The following is a 12,517-nucleotide window of genomic DNA, read 5'->3' on the forward strand; positions in this document are numbered from 1 at the left end:
CTCGTCCCAAAGCAGCACACACCCCTTCCCCCTCTCTCAGCATCTCCAACAATTTATTTTGGCTCATTAAATTTAATTAAGAACGGAGTAGGTGTTCCATATTTAATAATAATAAAAAAAAAGGGAGGGGGGGAAACAGGGGCATAATAACCTCCAAGAGGACTAAAATAAAGAATCACTATTCACATGCGGGCAGCCACAGTGCAATTTTTTATTACTTTTTTTTTTTTTTTTTTTTTGCAGTGTCTTTTTAAGAGCATCTAAGCACACACACATAAAAAGCTAGAAGGCATGCATTCCGGAGTTATTCCTATGCATATCCCTGCAATAATTTTCCGCTTTCCTTCGATAAAATTGCCAAATAATAATGAATCATTTCATAAATAATGGGTTTAGAAGCTTATCAGGGCAGGCGGGCCACTGCTGGGGTTTTATCTCTCTCGGCCACATTGCAGTAGTGTTCCGCTCTCCATACTAAATAGGAAACTGGACGTGATGTGGAATTAGAGCCTACCCAGCTGAAGCCACCCAACACTTACTACAAATATAGCCACGATGCGTAGGCCACAAAATGGCTCCACTCACTTTTCCCAATGAAAAGCAAATGGTGAGTAAAGAGGAATCGGCCCTGCAGCGAGCTGGGCGGTGCGGGCAGCGGGATGGGGTTTTGGGGGGCTCCGGCGGGCAGCGAGGGGGCTTTGGGGGGGGCTTCTACCCCATGTGAGAGGCAGGCGAGCAGGGAAAAAAAACACAAAACCTTTTTCCGCCGCTGGGTTTTAATCTTTTTTTTTTTATTCTTTGATGCGGGATGGGTGAGGAGGAGAACGCGCTTTCCCCTTTGAAATTGTGGGGTGCGATACCCCCACCGCCCCGGGACCCCCGGGGACCGGCCGCGGGTGTGAAGCACCCACTGGGCCCAGGTCCCCCAGCTTCTCCCAAGGGGAAAAACACCAGGACACGGCATGGCCGACGGCCGGAGTCTGACCGCTTCTTCCCGGGAGGGGGGTCCCCCCATATCCCGCTCCCTCTCACCCCGTCGTTTTGGGGCGATTTCCCTACAAACGACCGGCGGGAGAGGTGCGCTTTCGGGCTGGAAATTTCCTGCCGATCGGCTGCTGGAAAACAAAAGGATTTTGCGGAGCAGAAACGAGCAGGCGGGGAATTATTACCCCCCCCCCTCCATTTCTCCAAACGAAACCACCCCAATTTAGGGCAAAATACCGCAGATATCTGTGCGGGTTTATGTATTTCGTTTTTAACGAAAGCGGGGGGAGACGCCATCGGGATTGTTTCTTTTTTTTTTTTTTTTTTTACAAAGAGATAAACCTTATTTTTCGTGATTTCGTTTGCGGGGGGGGGAACCGGCCTCGCCTTCCTGTTGCTCGGCGGCGGGGAGCGGGCTCACCCCGCTGCCGGCCCGGTCCCGGCTGTCGCGGCTCCTCGGCCGGGAGCGCGCCTGGTAACCGGCCCCTTGAGGAATTTAAATTGCCCCTTTAGGAATTAAATTTTCCAGCCGGACGCGGGACAAACGCAGTCGCCGCGGCCGCTTCGTGCGAGCCCACTGGGAGAAAAACAACCCCGTGTCCGGGCCCGTCTGGGATTTCCTCCCGGAGAGATCGGGCTTGCAATGTATCCAAAAAACCGCCCAATTCGCCCCAAATCTAGGGCCTTTTTTTTTTTTTCACGCCTTTTTTTTTTTTCTTGTTTATTTTTTTTTCCACGCCAGGCCGTGCCCGTCGCTCGTTGTGGCCCCTTGTGCGAGGCGGCGGCGGGGGGGGACCCGGGGGTGGCCGCTGTCCCCTGTCACAGGGGCCGCCCCGGGGTGCTGTTCCCTCCTTCCCTCTCCCCTGCACCCTTCTCTCTCCACTGATCTTTGGCAATCCGGACCCACGAGATCCACCCTCTCCTCTTTTTCTCCCCTCCCTTCTCTTCCTCCCAGGATTTAGCAGTTTTATCCCGATGCGGGTGTCCTTCCTCTCTGTAAAGTCGTAAGTACCTTGAGGTGGGAGGAGTAAATTCAGCCTGACACTGAGAGCGCTTTTGTTGAAACAGGAGAGACTTGCGGTGTCCCTACTTAAATATGACACATGTGAGTAATCTCTTCCTATACAATATCGGAATAGGCAATTAGATTTTTCTTTCTAGAGGGTTGGAGGGAAGGCAGGGAGCTTGTGCTTTATGTTGGGTGGCTGGGGTTTTTTTTTATTTTTCAGAGAGATGGTGAGATATGGCAAAAAAATGGGATTTCTCTCGCAATTCAGCCCATCAAAAGCGGGAAAAAAATTACCCAAGGCAAAGGAGCGAGAAGGATGGGCGGCAGCTCCCTGCTCCGTGAAGCTCCCTATTTACATGGGGAAAAAATAAACCAACCAACCAAACAAACGAACAAAACATCTGAAAGCGAACGAGGGGATATGTGGGAGAAAAAGCATGGCAATAATCTCCATATCGCTGCCTGCCCTCGGCGCGAGGTGCCCTGTCGCGACAGCATTCGTTCTATGGGAGAAGGGGGACAATGCTGTGTGCGTCCGCGGCCGGGCCCCTTCCTCCTTCCTGCGGTAGTGAATGCGCGGGGGGATTGGCTCCGTTAGGGGCTGGTTTAACCCCCTCTCCCCCAAAAAGTGGTGTCGGGTATATTTCGCTGTTTTACGAATAATAATAATAGTAAAAACTAGACGTGGGAGGAAAAGGGGCCACTCTTGAGGTTGAGGCCGCTGCCGGCAGGCCGGGCCGCGGTCGGGCTGACTCCGCAGGTCGGCAAACACCGCCGGGGCCCCCGATGTGGAGAGAAGTACCCCGCAAAAAAGCGGGGGCGCGCGCTGTGCCTCCTCCATCATTTGGCCGCATAATTTAACTCGGTGCGCCGGGCGCTGGCCGAGCCCTTCTTGCTGCACCGGCCACCCCGACGGTGCCACCGCTCCGCGGGTACCGGGAGATGGGGGGTCGGGCGCGGTGGTGCGTCCTGCGGGACCGGGGCGCTGCGGGACGTCAAAAGTGCCGCACCGCTCCGCCAGGCTCCGTGACGTCACGGCAGGGCCGCTCCGTGACGTCACGGCCCCGCACGGCTCGGGCGGGGTGGACCCGCAGACCCCCCGGTGCCGCCAGCAAACTCTAAATGATTTTAGGGTGATTAGTAACTCCCCCCGTTTCTCACCGGCCAAGTCCGAGCCCCGAAGCGGCCACCCCCGTCGGGGCGGTACCTGCGGAGGGGTAAACCCCCCTCCCCAAAGCGGGGCCGCCCCTCACCGCTGCCTCTCTCCGCAGGACGATGGACAGGCCGCCCGCCCCGCCGCCCCCCAGTGACCCCCGCGATGCCCGCCCCCCCCGGCGGCACGACTCGGAAGCGGAGACCACGAGCGAGCCGGAGAGCAGCCGCGGGGGCATGGAGGCGCCGGCGGACCCCCAGCTGCTGCTCAACGGGGCGTCCAAGGAGGCGGGCCGGCCCTCCCCCGGGCCCCCCGCCGCCCCTGTGCCCGTCATCGAGCTGGTGCGCCGGGGGGGCTCCCTGGACATAAAAGGCCGGGAGGCGGCGGGAGAGGCGATGCAGAGAGCGCCGGGAGCCGAGCCGTGCCGCGCCGCCGAGGCCGCCTGCGAGGCCCGCATGGTGCAGCTGAGCCCCCCCGCGCTCCCGCTGCAGCCCCACGGCAGGGCCATGCTCTACAACCTGGGCCAGCCGCTGGCCACCATCAACAGGTCCGTGTCTCCCCGAGGGGTGCCCCGCTCGAATGCGGCGCCGGGGACGGAGGGAGGGAGGTGCGGGGAAGAGAGGGGAGCTGCAGCATCTCTTCTTCCGAGCGGGGCTCGGGGCTTAGTCATCGCGGGTTTGCATGCAACTTTGCAAAGGAAGAAAGGGAAAAGGGTAGAGAGGGGGAAAAAAAAAAAAAGAGGAAACGAAAAACTGTCATTCCTAGAAAAAAAAAAAAAAACACAGTAGAAACGTCCCGGGCAGAGCAAGGGAGTCCGTCAGTAAACGGGCCAGAGCTGGTTTAGCTCCTCGGACTCTCTGTCCTCCGACGAGTCCCTCAAATAAGCGCAAGGGACAGCAAAGGCTCTGGCAGGGGCTGGGCCAGCCCGGGGGGGTGCGGGGACGGACCCGGTGCGGACCCGGCCCGACTGGACGTTCGCGCCCGCCTGCGGGAGGACACAAAGCCGCGGGGATGCGGGTGGGTTTTGCCTGGAGCCTCCAGCCCGGATATTCCAAGCTGCCCACATCCCCCTGCTCACGGGGGGCTGGCGTCCCTCGCTGCGTGTCCCCAGGCGGCCGCGTGTCGTGTCGCCTCACGACCCAGGGCTCGGCTTCGTGAGCCGTGAGCTCGCTCCGAGGTCACGGAGCAGCTCTGCTTCCCGCCGGCCCCGAGCTGCCCCCGGACGCTGCCTCCCCCCACCGGGAGCCGGGGCGGGGGGATGCCGGAGTGTCCTCACGGCCTCTCTGCCTTTCGTTTGCAGCGGGTTTTTCGGCGAACCGGATTCCTTCTCCATGTACGGCAGCAACCGGGTGAAGCGGAGACCGTCTCCGTACGAGATGGAGATCACCGACGGTGAGAGCATTTCGCCCCTGCGCCTGGTCTTTAGGGGGGTCCCCTTCTGCTGAGGGGGGGCAAGTTGCTGCACGGCGCCATACTCCGGGATTAAACCCCCAAATAACAAATAACAAAAGGACTAAAGCCCCAAACCGTGAAATGCGAATAGGACGTCTAGGGAGTCAGGGTGGCTCTGCGGTAAGGTTCGGGATAGTGGAGCCCACACCCGTCCCCACTAACGCCCAGCAGCGTGCTCGGTGGGTTTGACTTCACCCAGCGAAGCAGTTCAGTGTAATGGCTAATTACACCCCTCAGAGATCAAATCCGAAGGAAGACCCTAAATGTAAGTCTTTGCTGAAGTTCAGATCAGGGTCACTGCAGTGAGATGCTGTGTCTGTAAACCCTTTCAGCCAGGAGACATTCGCAATGCAGACCACAGCCTTGGGCAGAAAGGACAACCTGCCTTTAAACTGCCTGGAAGCAAAGAGCTAACCCTGTGCTGAGGTCTGCAAGGGCGCAATGGGATTGCCTTTTGCATTTTAATTCAGTGTACATCCACACCTTGCTGCTGTCTGCCGTGGAGAAATATCCCGTGGCAGAGCGCGGGAGCAAATACGGCGGGTGACAGTCTGGTGTCTGAGCAGAGATCCCAGGCATGGGCATTCCTGTCGGAGCCGCGGGATAGTTTCAGAGAATGGAAAGGAGGGAGAAGGCAGTGCAGGACCCATTGCCTGCTCCCCGGCAGCCGGTGTGGGGTGCGGGATGCGGCGTGCAGGCGGCAGCGCTGCCCACGCAAAGGGGTGTTCGCAAGAACGATTTACACGTGGAAGGCCAACCCGTTCATCTGCGGAGTTAACAGCCCGTACACACGAGATCCATTGAAACGTGTTTTCTCTTTAGCAATTGTAAACACTGTGTTTCAATTGCTGGACAATTATTTTCCTTCTTTTTAGCTAGTTGTGCCTTCTACTCGGCTAACCTAAGATCAAATCCTAATCCACATCACTCTAAAACAATACAGCCCGAAATGACGGGCTCAGGGTATTATCTGCATTAATCAGTCTCTCTCTCCCCACTCTGTGTTCTCCTGGTCCTTTCAGACCGGAGTCCCGTGGGACAGGGGGATGTCACAGCCCTGGCACAAGAAGGGCTTTTTGTCTGGCTTTCAATTCTGGGGCTTAATGGTTACGGTGGAAAGTCCATCAAATCACATTGTCCGAGTAAAGCTTTTGACTTGCTATTTAATTAGGTGTTAAGGATTACAGACATACTTGGTTGCAGCCAAGTTTTTGGATATGTTCTTTGATTCAGGTGTACAGATTGGGCCCAATCCTGAAAGTTCTGGCTCATGTGAATTTCCAAGACGGGGCTCAACATTTTTGGGGGGGAGAAAAATATGTATCAGACGATGATGTCTAAACAGGAGCAATTTGCAGGAATGTACATCCCATGCTGAGGCGTCTGTGTGGTCTGATGGGCTTTGCTTATTGCTCTGGTGGTCACCTGCCAGGTGACATCTGTGGCACACAGGAGCATCACTCCTCAGAGTCCCCAGCCCTTGGGAGCCGCAGAAGGGCAGAAAAGTCTTGCCGGGCACTTGGTGTTTGGTTTTCTCTGTAAGGAAATGAGCGGAATTTTTTTGCAACTATTCATTTATCTATTTTGTGGAAAGTTCGTTGCATTTAATATCTTCTTTAAAAATAGCTATAAATGGAGATAAAAACGTGAAAAAGTATCAGTAAAAAAGTATACCCTGGAACTCTGGAAGCTCATCTTTTTATTAGTTTTCCTTAGATCTCTAATTACAATTTTAAAAGCATCAGTCAATCAACTGGAACAAAATCCAGGCAAAAATTCTCATCTGACTGCTTGAATTAATTATGAGGCAAATTTCTTTATAAGAAATAGATCTTCTATTATAACACAGCTATGGGGCATTTTAATTTTCTCCATTGCTTGACATGTTTTGGCCCAAACCTGACCTCTTTCCAAAAGATATTGTTAATTCCATTTATGCAGGAATCAAGAATATGAGTGGTGTCAGAATTTGTGTTATATACTGGAGCTTGGTTTGGGTGCCCCGGATGAAAATGAACAAGTCTTTTTTTTCTGATTTCTGACCTGTTTATGAATAGATGCCTTTTAGTTGTCAACTTTCAGTGAACACAGACATATGTTTGAAGCCTGTGAGGACTGGAAGTCTCTCGAGGTGGTTTTGGGGGTCTTTTTTTGTTTTGGTTTGGCTTTTAATAAACAATATCCAATGTGGTTTTTTGTCTTATAACCTAATGGGAGTATATGGGTTTTAAGCTGCTTCTTCTTCTGCATTCAAGGCTGGTTTCTTTATCTTTTCTGGAAAGAGCATTGAAGTGTTAAAATTGTTGTATTATTGTAATGGGTTATAGCACGTTCTTCAATGCCTTCTTAATAGTGCTGTTGAGGTCCCCTTGGTCCCCACCACAATCCTGTAGCACAGCAGACTGTGCACATCAGGGACAAGAGACCTTCCCTTTCCATGAGCTCTTGCAAATTAATTCATACAAAGGGCATTATGTGCTGCTTAGGGGTCAATATTACCTTTATTAAAGCATCAGACTGGAATCGTGGAGGTCAGAGAAGATGTGTTTCTCATTTCTGTATCCCCCAGCTTATCCCAGGGGCCCTTTGTGATTTTGGAGGCCTCCCTGCTCCTGAGCATGCTGTAAGGAGAAGTGGCTGCTCACACTCTGGAGAAGGTGGCACCTTTAACCTGGCTGTTTGGGAATGTGTCTGCATACAAACCCTGGGTGTTCTGTGTGATGTGCTGGACTGAAGGGACTCAGTTTCCCCTGAAAGGAGTGAAGTGTGATGGTGTTTAATCAGCTGGAATGTGGGATTCCTCTTCTTGTGTTGTGGAAGGTGGAATCTGTCGAGGTGCAGCCCAGTAGCATGCTTCCAAAGTCACATTTGTTCAGCTGCTCCGTCACAGTCAAGGCAGCCAAGAGTTTTGTTAGGCAAGAATAATGATGTTTAAATGTCCCACGGGGTGCTGGTTTCGCTGGGTGATGGCAGAGCTGTAGCTTAAACTGCTTCCCACAGCCAGGGACTTGCTCCCTCCAGAAGGGAGTAATTAGGCAAGTGTCTCAATGTGGGGAATACAAGGGAGAGACCGTGGGGATGGGGATTCCACAGTCCTTTGGGGTACAACTCACTGATGTGTTACCTGCAAGTCTTTGCTTCACATTCTGTGATGATTTTCATTTTATGTGATGCTTCCTACCCTTTGGGAGTTTCTGCCATGGTCAGTCTCCCAGATTTCCATGAGATTGATGTGACCTTCCACTGTTGATGTCTCCTGGAGATGAGGATGGAAAGGCTGTAATAATAAAAGTATCTTATGGTAGTGTCCCCTTATGTGAGCTGGTTTCCATGGACCCAAGGACCTGCAATCCTGATTTACAGAATTTTCACTCCTGTAGCACAGTATATTTTGAGTAGATGTGCTTTTGGGTCTCTTCTAGCACAGAAGGAATGTTTTTCTCATGGCAAGAGGAGTTACTCTGGTGATCTGAAAGGAGAATTGATGTGTTTTGTGTGTCCATCCTGTGTAATATGCTCTGTCAGAAATATGGCTGTAAAATGTCAGGGATTTAACTGGAATTCACACATAACTAAACAATGTTTTCACTTCTCCAGTTAGTGTCAGAGGGAGTTTTTGCCCTGTGGCAGTGATATGTAGAGAGAGCAGGAGGCCCTTCGGTTCAGCTGTGAAACTGTTTCATCCTCCCTCATGATCACCCTTCCAGCAAGGACACTGCCTTCACTCTGTGGGTCACATTGTTACCTGTCCTCATTGCTATGGGGCAAATCCCACCATCCTGTTTCATACAAAACGCCCAGAGGGCTGGTGGCAATCCTATGATCTCTGTCAGCACTGGATCCTGCCTGCAGCAGGGAGGGTCTCTGGATCTTAGAGTTGTCGAAGCCTCTGCTCAAGCCAATTTCCTCCTGTCTCAATGATGTGTCCTTTAGACACTTTTGCGATACAAAATAAAACTATCTGGTGAGATCAGCTTTTAATAGGACCTTTGTTGCTGAGTTACCCTTTTTGATGAGCTGAGATACCCTAAAAGCATAGCAGCCTTCTGCACACGTGTCATGGCTTAAACCTTCCTCCTTGGAGAGGTAAATTTACACATCTGAGGAGACACCCAAAGAGATGCAATTCCATTTTTCCCTTCCACTGGATTCAACAGAAGTTATGGATATCTCAGCTCATCATATCAGCTTCCAGTTAGCTGGAAACTCTTGTTTCACCGCCTTGCTGATGTCAGTCACTAGAATAAGTCAGTTAGTCAATTTGGGAAACAGTGACCTATTCAGCAAAGTAAACCTGAGCTGTTATTCCCTGCTCCTAATTCTATCTGGTTGGAATTCCAGGTCCTCACACGAAGGTGGTTCGCCGCATTTTTACCAACAGCCGGGAGAGGTGGAGACAGCAGAATGTCAACGGAGCCTTCGCAGAGCTCCGCAAGCTCATCCCCACCCACCCGCCCGACAAAAAACTGAGCAAGAACGAGATCTTGCGCCTGGCTATGAAGTACATCAACTTCCTGGCCAAGCTGCTCAACGACCAGGAGGAAGAAGGAAACCAAAGGGGCAAAGTGAACAAAGACTCTGGGATAGTCCAGGAAGACCTCCTGCAGGACATGTTGTCTCCTAACTCTAGCTGTGGAAGTTCTTTAGACGGAGCGGCGAGCCCGGACAGCTTCACGGAAGAGCACGAAACGCTGGACTCGAAGCACACGCGGAGCCTGCACCACGCCATCCTCCCTGTAGAAGGCAACGCGCAGCGGTGATGACCTTGGCACTGCTCCCGAAGCACCGAGGGGGAGAGGCAAGGCCCGAGCGTGAGGATGCTGGAACTTGTGCTCGCGGGATCTGTGACTCTGCCTTTCCCCGGGAGCTCCCCACTCTCCCCAGCCCGGGGCGGAGCGGCCGGAACGTTGGCTGAGGACGAGACCAACCCAGATGGACGTTCAGTATTTAGGTACGTGATCGTACAAAGAAGAAAAGCATTGAAGTCATCTTCATTGTACATACTGCTCGTGACGTGACCCTGAGGAGGGGGAGGAGACGTGGCCAGCGCCTCTCCAGCATTTAGAGGGCTTTCAGACCAATTGATGACCATTGCTTTTTAAACAGTCACCTGGTTGAGGCATGAAACTCCTCTTTCACTGCTGGCAGAGGCCACTGATGCTTTCCTGCTCCACGTGGTGCTGGAGACTGCTGCGTCATGCCAGTGCAGCACTTCTCCAGCCTGTGGCACACACAGCTGGTCTGAACAGGAGCTGGGGCCACGTGTTCCTGTTGTCCGAGAGCTTTTGTCTGTATCTTTTTAAAGAGGTGAAAAAATACCCTCAGCAAAAGAACTATTAAAAGGATTAAGACTATTTCTTTCTCTCTTCTTTTTTTCTTTTTATTTTTTTTTCTTTTTTTCTTCCCCTTTCCTCCTTTCCCTTCTACCTAACTTTGAATTGTTTGGGGTTGTAGTATTTATGATGTGGGATTACTTCTGTTTAACACTGTCATGCAGTATCCATTGAATGAAAAGGTACATAGGTGTTTTCTGCCACCCTCCCAGTCCCTAATTCTTCTGCTGGTAACACTCAGCAGGTGAGCTCCAAGCCTGTTGTGGTCTACTAGAGCTTTCCCAGTGGTTTCTTAGGGCCAGAATTTCTCTCAAGAAAGACGAATTTTGGAATTGGTAAGGGAAAAAAATACTTGCTAGTGGAGTATCTCCTTGGACTGGAGGATTTTTATGATCAAAAAGCAACAAAAAGGCAAAAGGAGTCAGTGATGTATCAACAGTGTGCGTGTACATAGGAATATAAAAGGGTTTTAATGGTATGCTTTGAAGTTTTTGATTTTATTGTGTGAAAATGGTGGTGGTTCAGCTGTGCCAATGCCCACAGTATGGACCATAGTGCTGGATTTATTCTGGCCTTAGGGAGGTCCTTACTGATAAGACTGGTAGGAGTTCACAGCCTCTCTGAACCTTGCAGGGGAAGCACTAACAACAATGGTGGGATTAGCCTCCATTCCCAAGTGCTCAGGTTGCTGCCAAGTTGATATTTGTGACTGAGATGGTCCTCTGATCCCTGCTGCCCCCCCGGGAGGGTGTTTGGGAAACAGAAGGACTGAGGACCAGGAGGCTGCTGCTGTGGGGGCTGGGAGCTGAGGACCACCCTGTGCTATCTCCACATCAATCCCATCATTTCCCACCCACCCACCCACTGCCTGGTGGGGCAATTGCCCCAAGTCCATCCTCTCCTTCTGCAGAGAAGGCACAGAAATCTCTACAATGCTACAGTAAAAAAAAACCCAAAAACAACAAACCACACACAAACATCCTTTGGAAGGGGATAAATCTTTTTAAGTGGGGACACCTTCCACCTCACTTGTTTCTTCCCAAGGATGCTGAGGTACAAAGGAACACAGAGAATTTAAGTGGGTGTCTGCAAGCCCATCCAGGCTTATTTCAGAGCTCTGTCATTTCCATCCCTGCCTGGTTCTAATGCCTCTTTGTAAATAATAGTTAAGAGTCTGGCGTGTGGCTTGGCTTATTAGGTGGAATTAGTTGCCTGAGAGGGGATCCTGGCCCATGTAAGGATTTCCAAGACCCCAAATCTTGGAACGCACCAATCTCCCCCATCTTAAATTGGGGAAAAGGAGGAAAACTTCTTCCTGGGTCTGGGCTGTCCATGCATGGGGTTTTTTACTAGAAGGGGTTACCTGCAGGGCTGTGCCAGGGAAGAGGTGCTGGCAGGTGACAAAGTGACACTGAGGAAGAGGTTTGGGCTGGTACTGGTGCCAGGGGTAGGAAAGGCAAGCACTGGGGGCTGCCAGGGGACCCTCTGGGGAGAGAGGGGGATGCTGTCACACAAGTAAAGCCATTCTTGGTCTCAAAATAACCCTTTACAACCTTTTTATTAAACTATTGCAAGACAAAACCAAAAAAAAAACAAACCACCAACATCTAGAAATTCTTCATTCTGCACAAATTTATTATTTTTTGTTTAAATCTTTTTGGTAGCTGAATAGTTGGGAAAATGGTACAACTTTGGCAGCACCCTCGAACACCCCCTCACACACACACGTGCCTGCTCGTAGCCCTTGGCAGAGCGCACTGTAAGGTCTCCTGGGGTATGTACAGTTGTACTTAATTGTGATTTGAATGGTACATTTCCTCTGCCCACCTCTCCTCCTCTCTGCTTCGTCTCTCGCTGTGCGGACCATCATCCCCTGTTTCTGTCGGAAGCGGCGCTCTGGGGCAATGTTGTACCGTGTGAGTGAATTCCTGCCTTACGATTTTGGGTTTTTTTTTCAGCCCCCTCCCTTTCTCTGCCACGCTCCCTTTGGATTTCTGCATTTTTTCTGCAGAAATGAAGTAACCAGACCTGGTACCCTGAGTCTAAACCCTCTGTGGACGTGCTATTTAGAAAACACATTTGTTGTAATGTGTGTGTATATATAAATATATATATATAATGAATATATCAAGAATATTTCTAAATAAAGTTTTACAAAGCAGCCTCCACTTGCTGTCTGCCTCTGTCCCACCTCATCGCTTGAACCCATCACTACTTTAGTATTTCATTGCAGGATGAAGACGCCAGAGTGGCCCACTCCCAGCCACCAAAAGTCATAATCAGGCAGTAGAAACCTTGCAAAAGGACGTATTATTTTTTTTTTCTTTGCTTGACTCACACCGTCCAGCCTGGGCTGGGCTTCTTCAGAGAGAGAGCAGGCGGGAGGAAGAACGCGCGGGGCCGGCAGGAAGGAAGGCGGGCGATGAAGCAATGCCCCCGCCGCAGGCGAGCGTTACCAGCCCCCTTACCCCCAGCACGTTATTCGCAGGTCCCCCAGAGGCTCCAATGGCCTTTTCCCTCCTTTTGGCGAGGGTGAGTGTGCAAGGAAGGGGCTGCTGGGGGGCCGTGCTACTTCCTTTGACAATT

The 12,517-nt window shown here is 51.6% G+C and overlaps 1 protein-coding gene across 3 annotated transcripts; it reads left to right on the top strand.

Moving 5' to 3' along the window:
* The first annotated feature begins 220 nt into the window (after nucleotides 1-220).
* On the top strand, nucleotides 221-11,528 carry TAL1 (TAL bHLH transcription factor 1, erythroid differentiation factor). 3 transcript variants are annotated; one of them, XM_017824766.1, is made up of 5 exons: nucleotides 433-607; nucleotides 1,940-2,089; nucleotides 3,265-3,693; nucleotides 4,447-4,538; nucleotides 8,940-11,528. In XM_017824766.1, coding segments are annotated over exons 2-5 (942 nt in total). In that variant the 5' UTR covers nucleotides 433-607; nucleotides 1,940-2,087; the 3' UTR covers nucleotides 9,359-11,528. The 3 variants fall into 3 exon arrangements, 2 of the variants coding, with proteins under 2 accessions (XP_017680255.1, XP_017680254.1); XM_017824765.1 differs by lacking the exon at nucleotides 1,940-2,089 and having other exon boundaries at nucleotides 441-607; XR_001876351.1 differs by lacking the exons at nucleotides 3,265-3,693; nucleotides 4,447-4,538; nucleotides 8,940-11,528 and adding an exon at nucleotides 2,214-2,750 and having other exon boundaries at nucleotides 221-607.
* Nucleotides 11,529-12,517: the final 989 nt, after the last annotated feature.

The sequence above is a fragment of the Lepidothrix coronata genome, unplaced genomic scaffold (assembly GCF_001604755.1).
Source record: "Lepidothrix coronata isolate B3197 unplaced genomic scaffold, Lepidothrix_coronata-1.0 Scaffold112, whole genome shotgun sequence".
NCBI lineage: Eukaryota > Metazoa > Chordata > Aves > Passeriformes > Pipridae > Lepidothrix > Lepidothrix coronata.

Excerpts from the sequence above, each read along its gene's own strand:
- TAL1 (XM_017824765.1), top strand. Across the intron at positions 3,694-4,446 it reads CCGCTGGCCACCATCAACAG|CGGGTTTTTCGGCGAACCGG; the intron begins GTCCGTGTCTCC and ends TTTCGTTTGCAG. Across the intron at positions 4,539-8,939 it reads CGAGATGGAGATCACCGACG|GTCCTCACACGAAGGTGGTT; the intron begins GTGAGAGCATTT and ends TTGGAATTCCAG.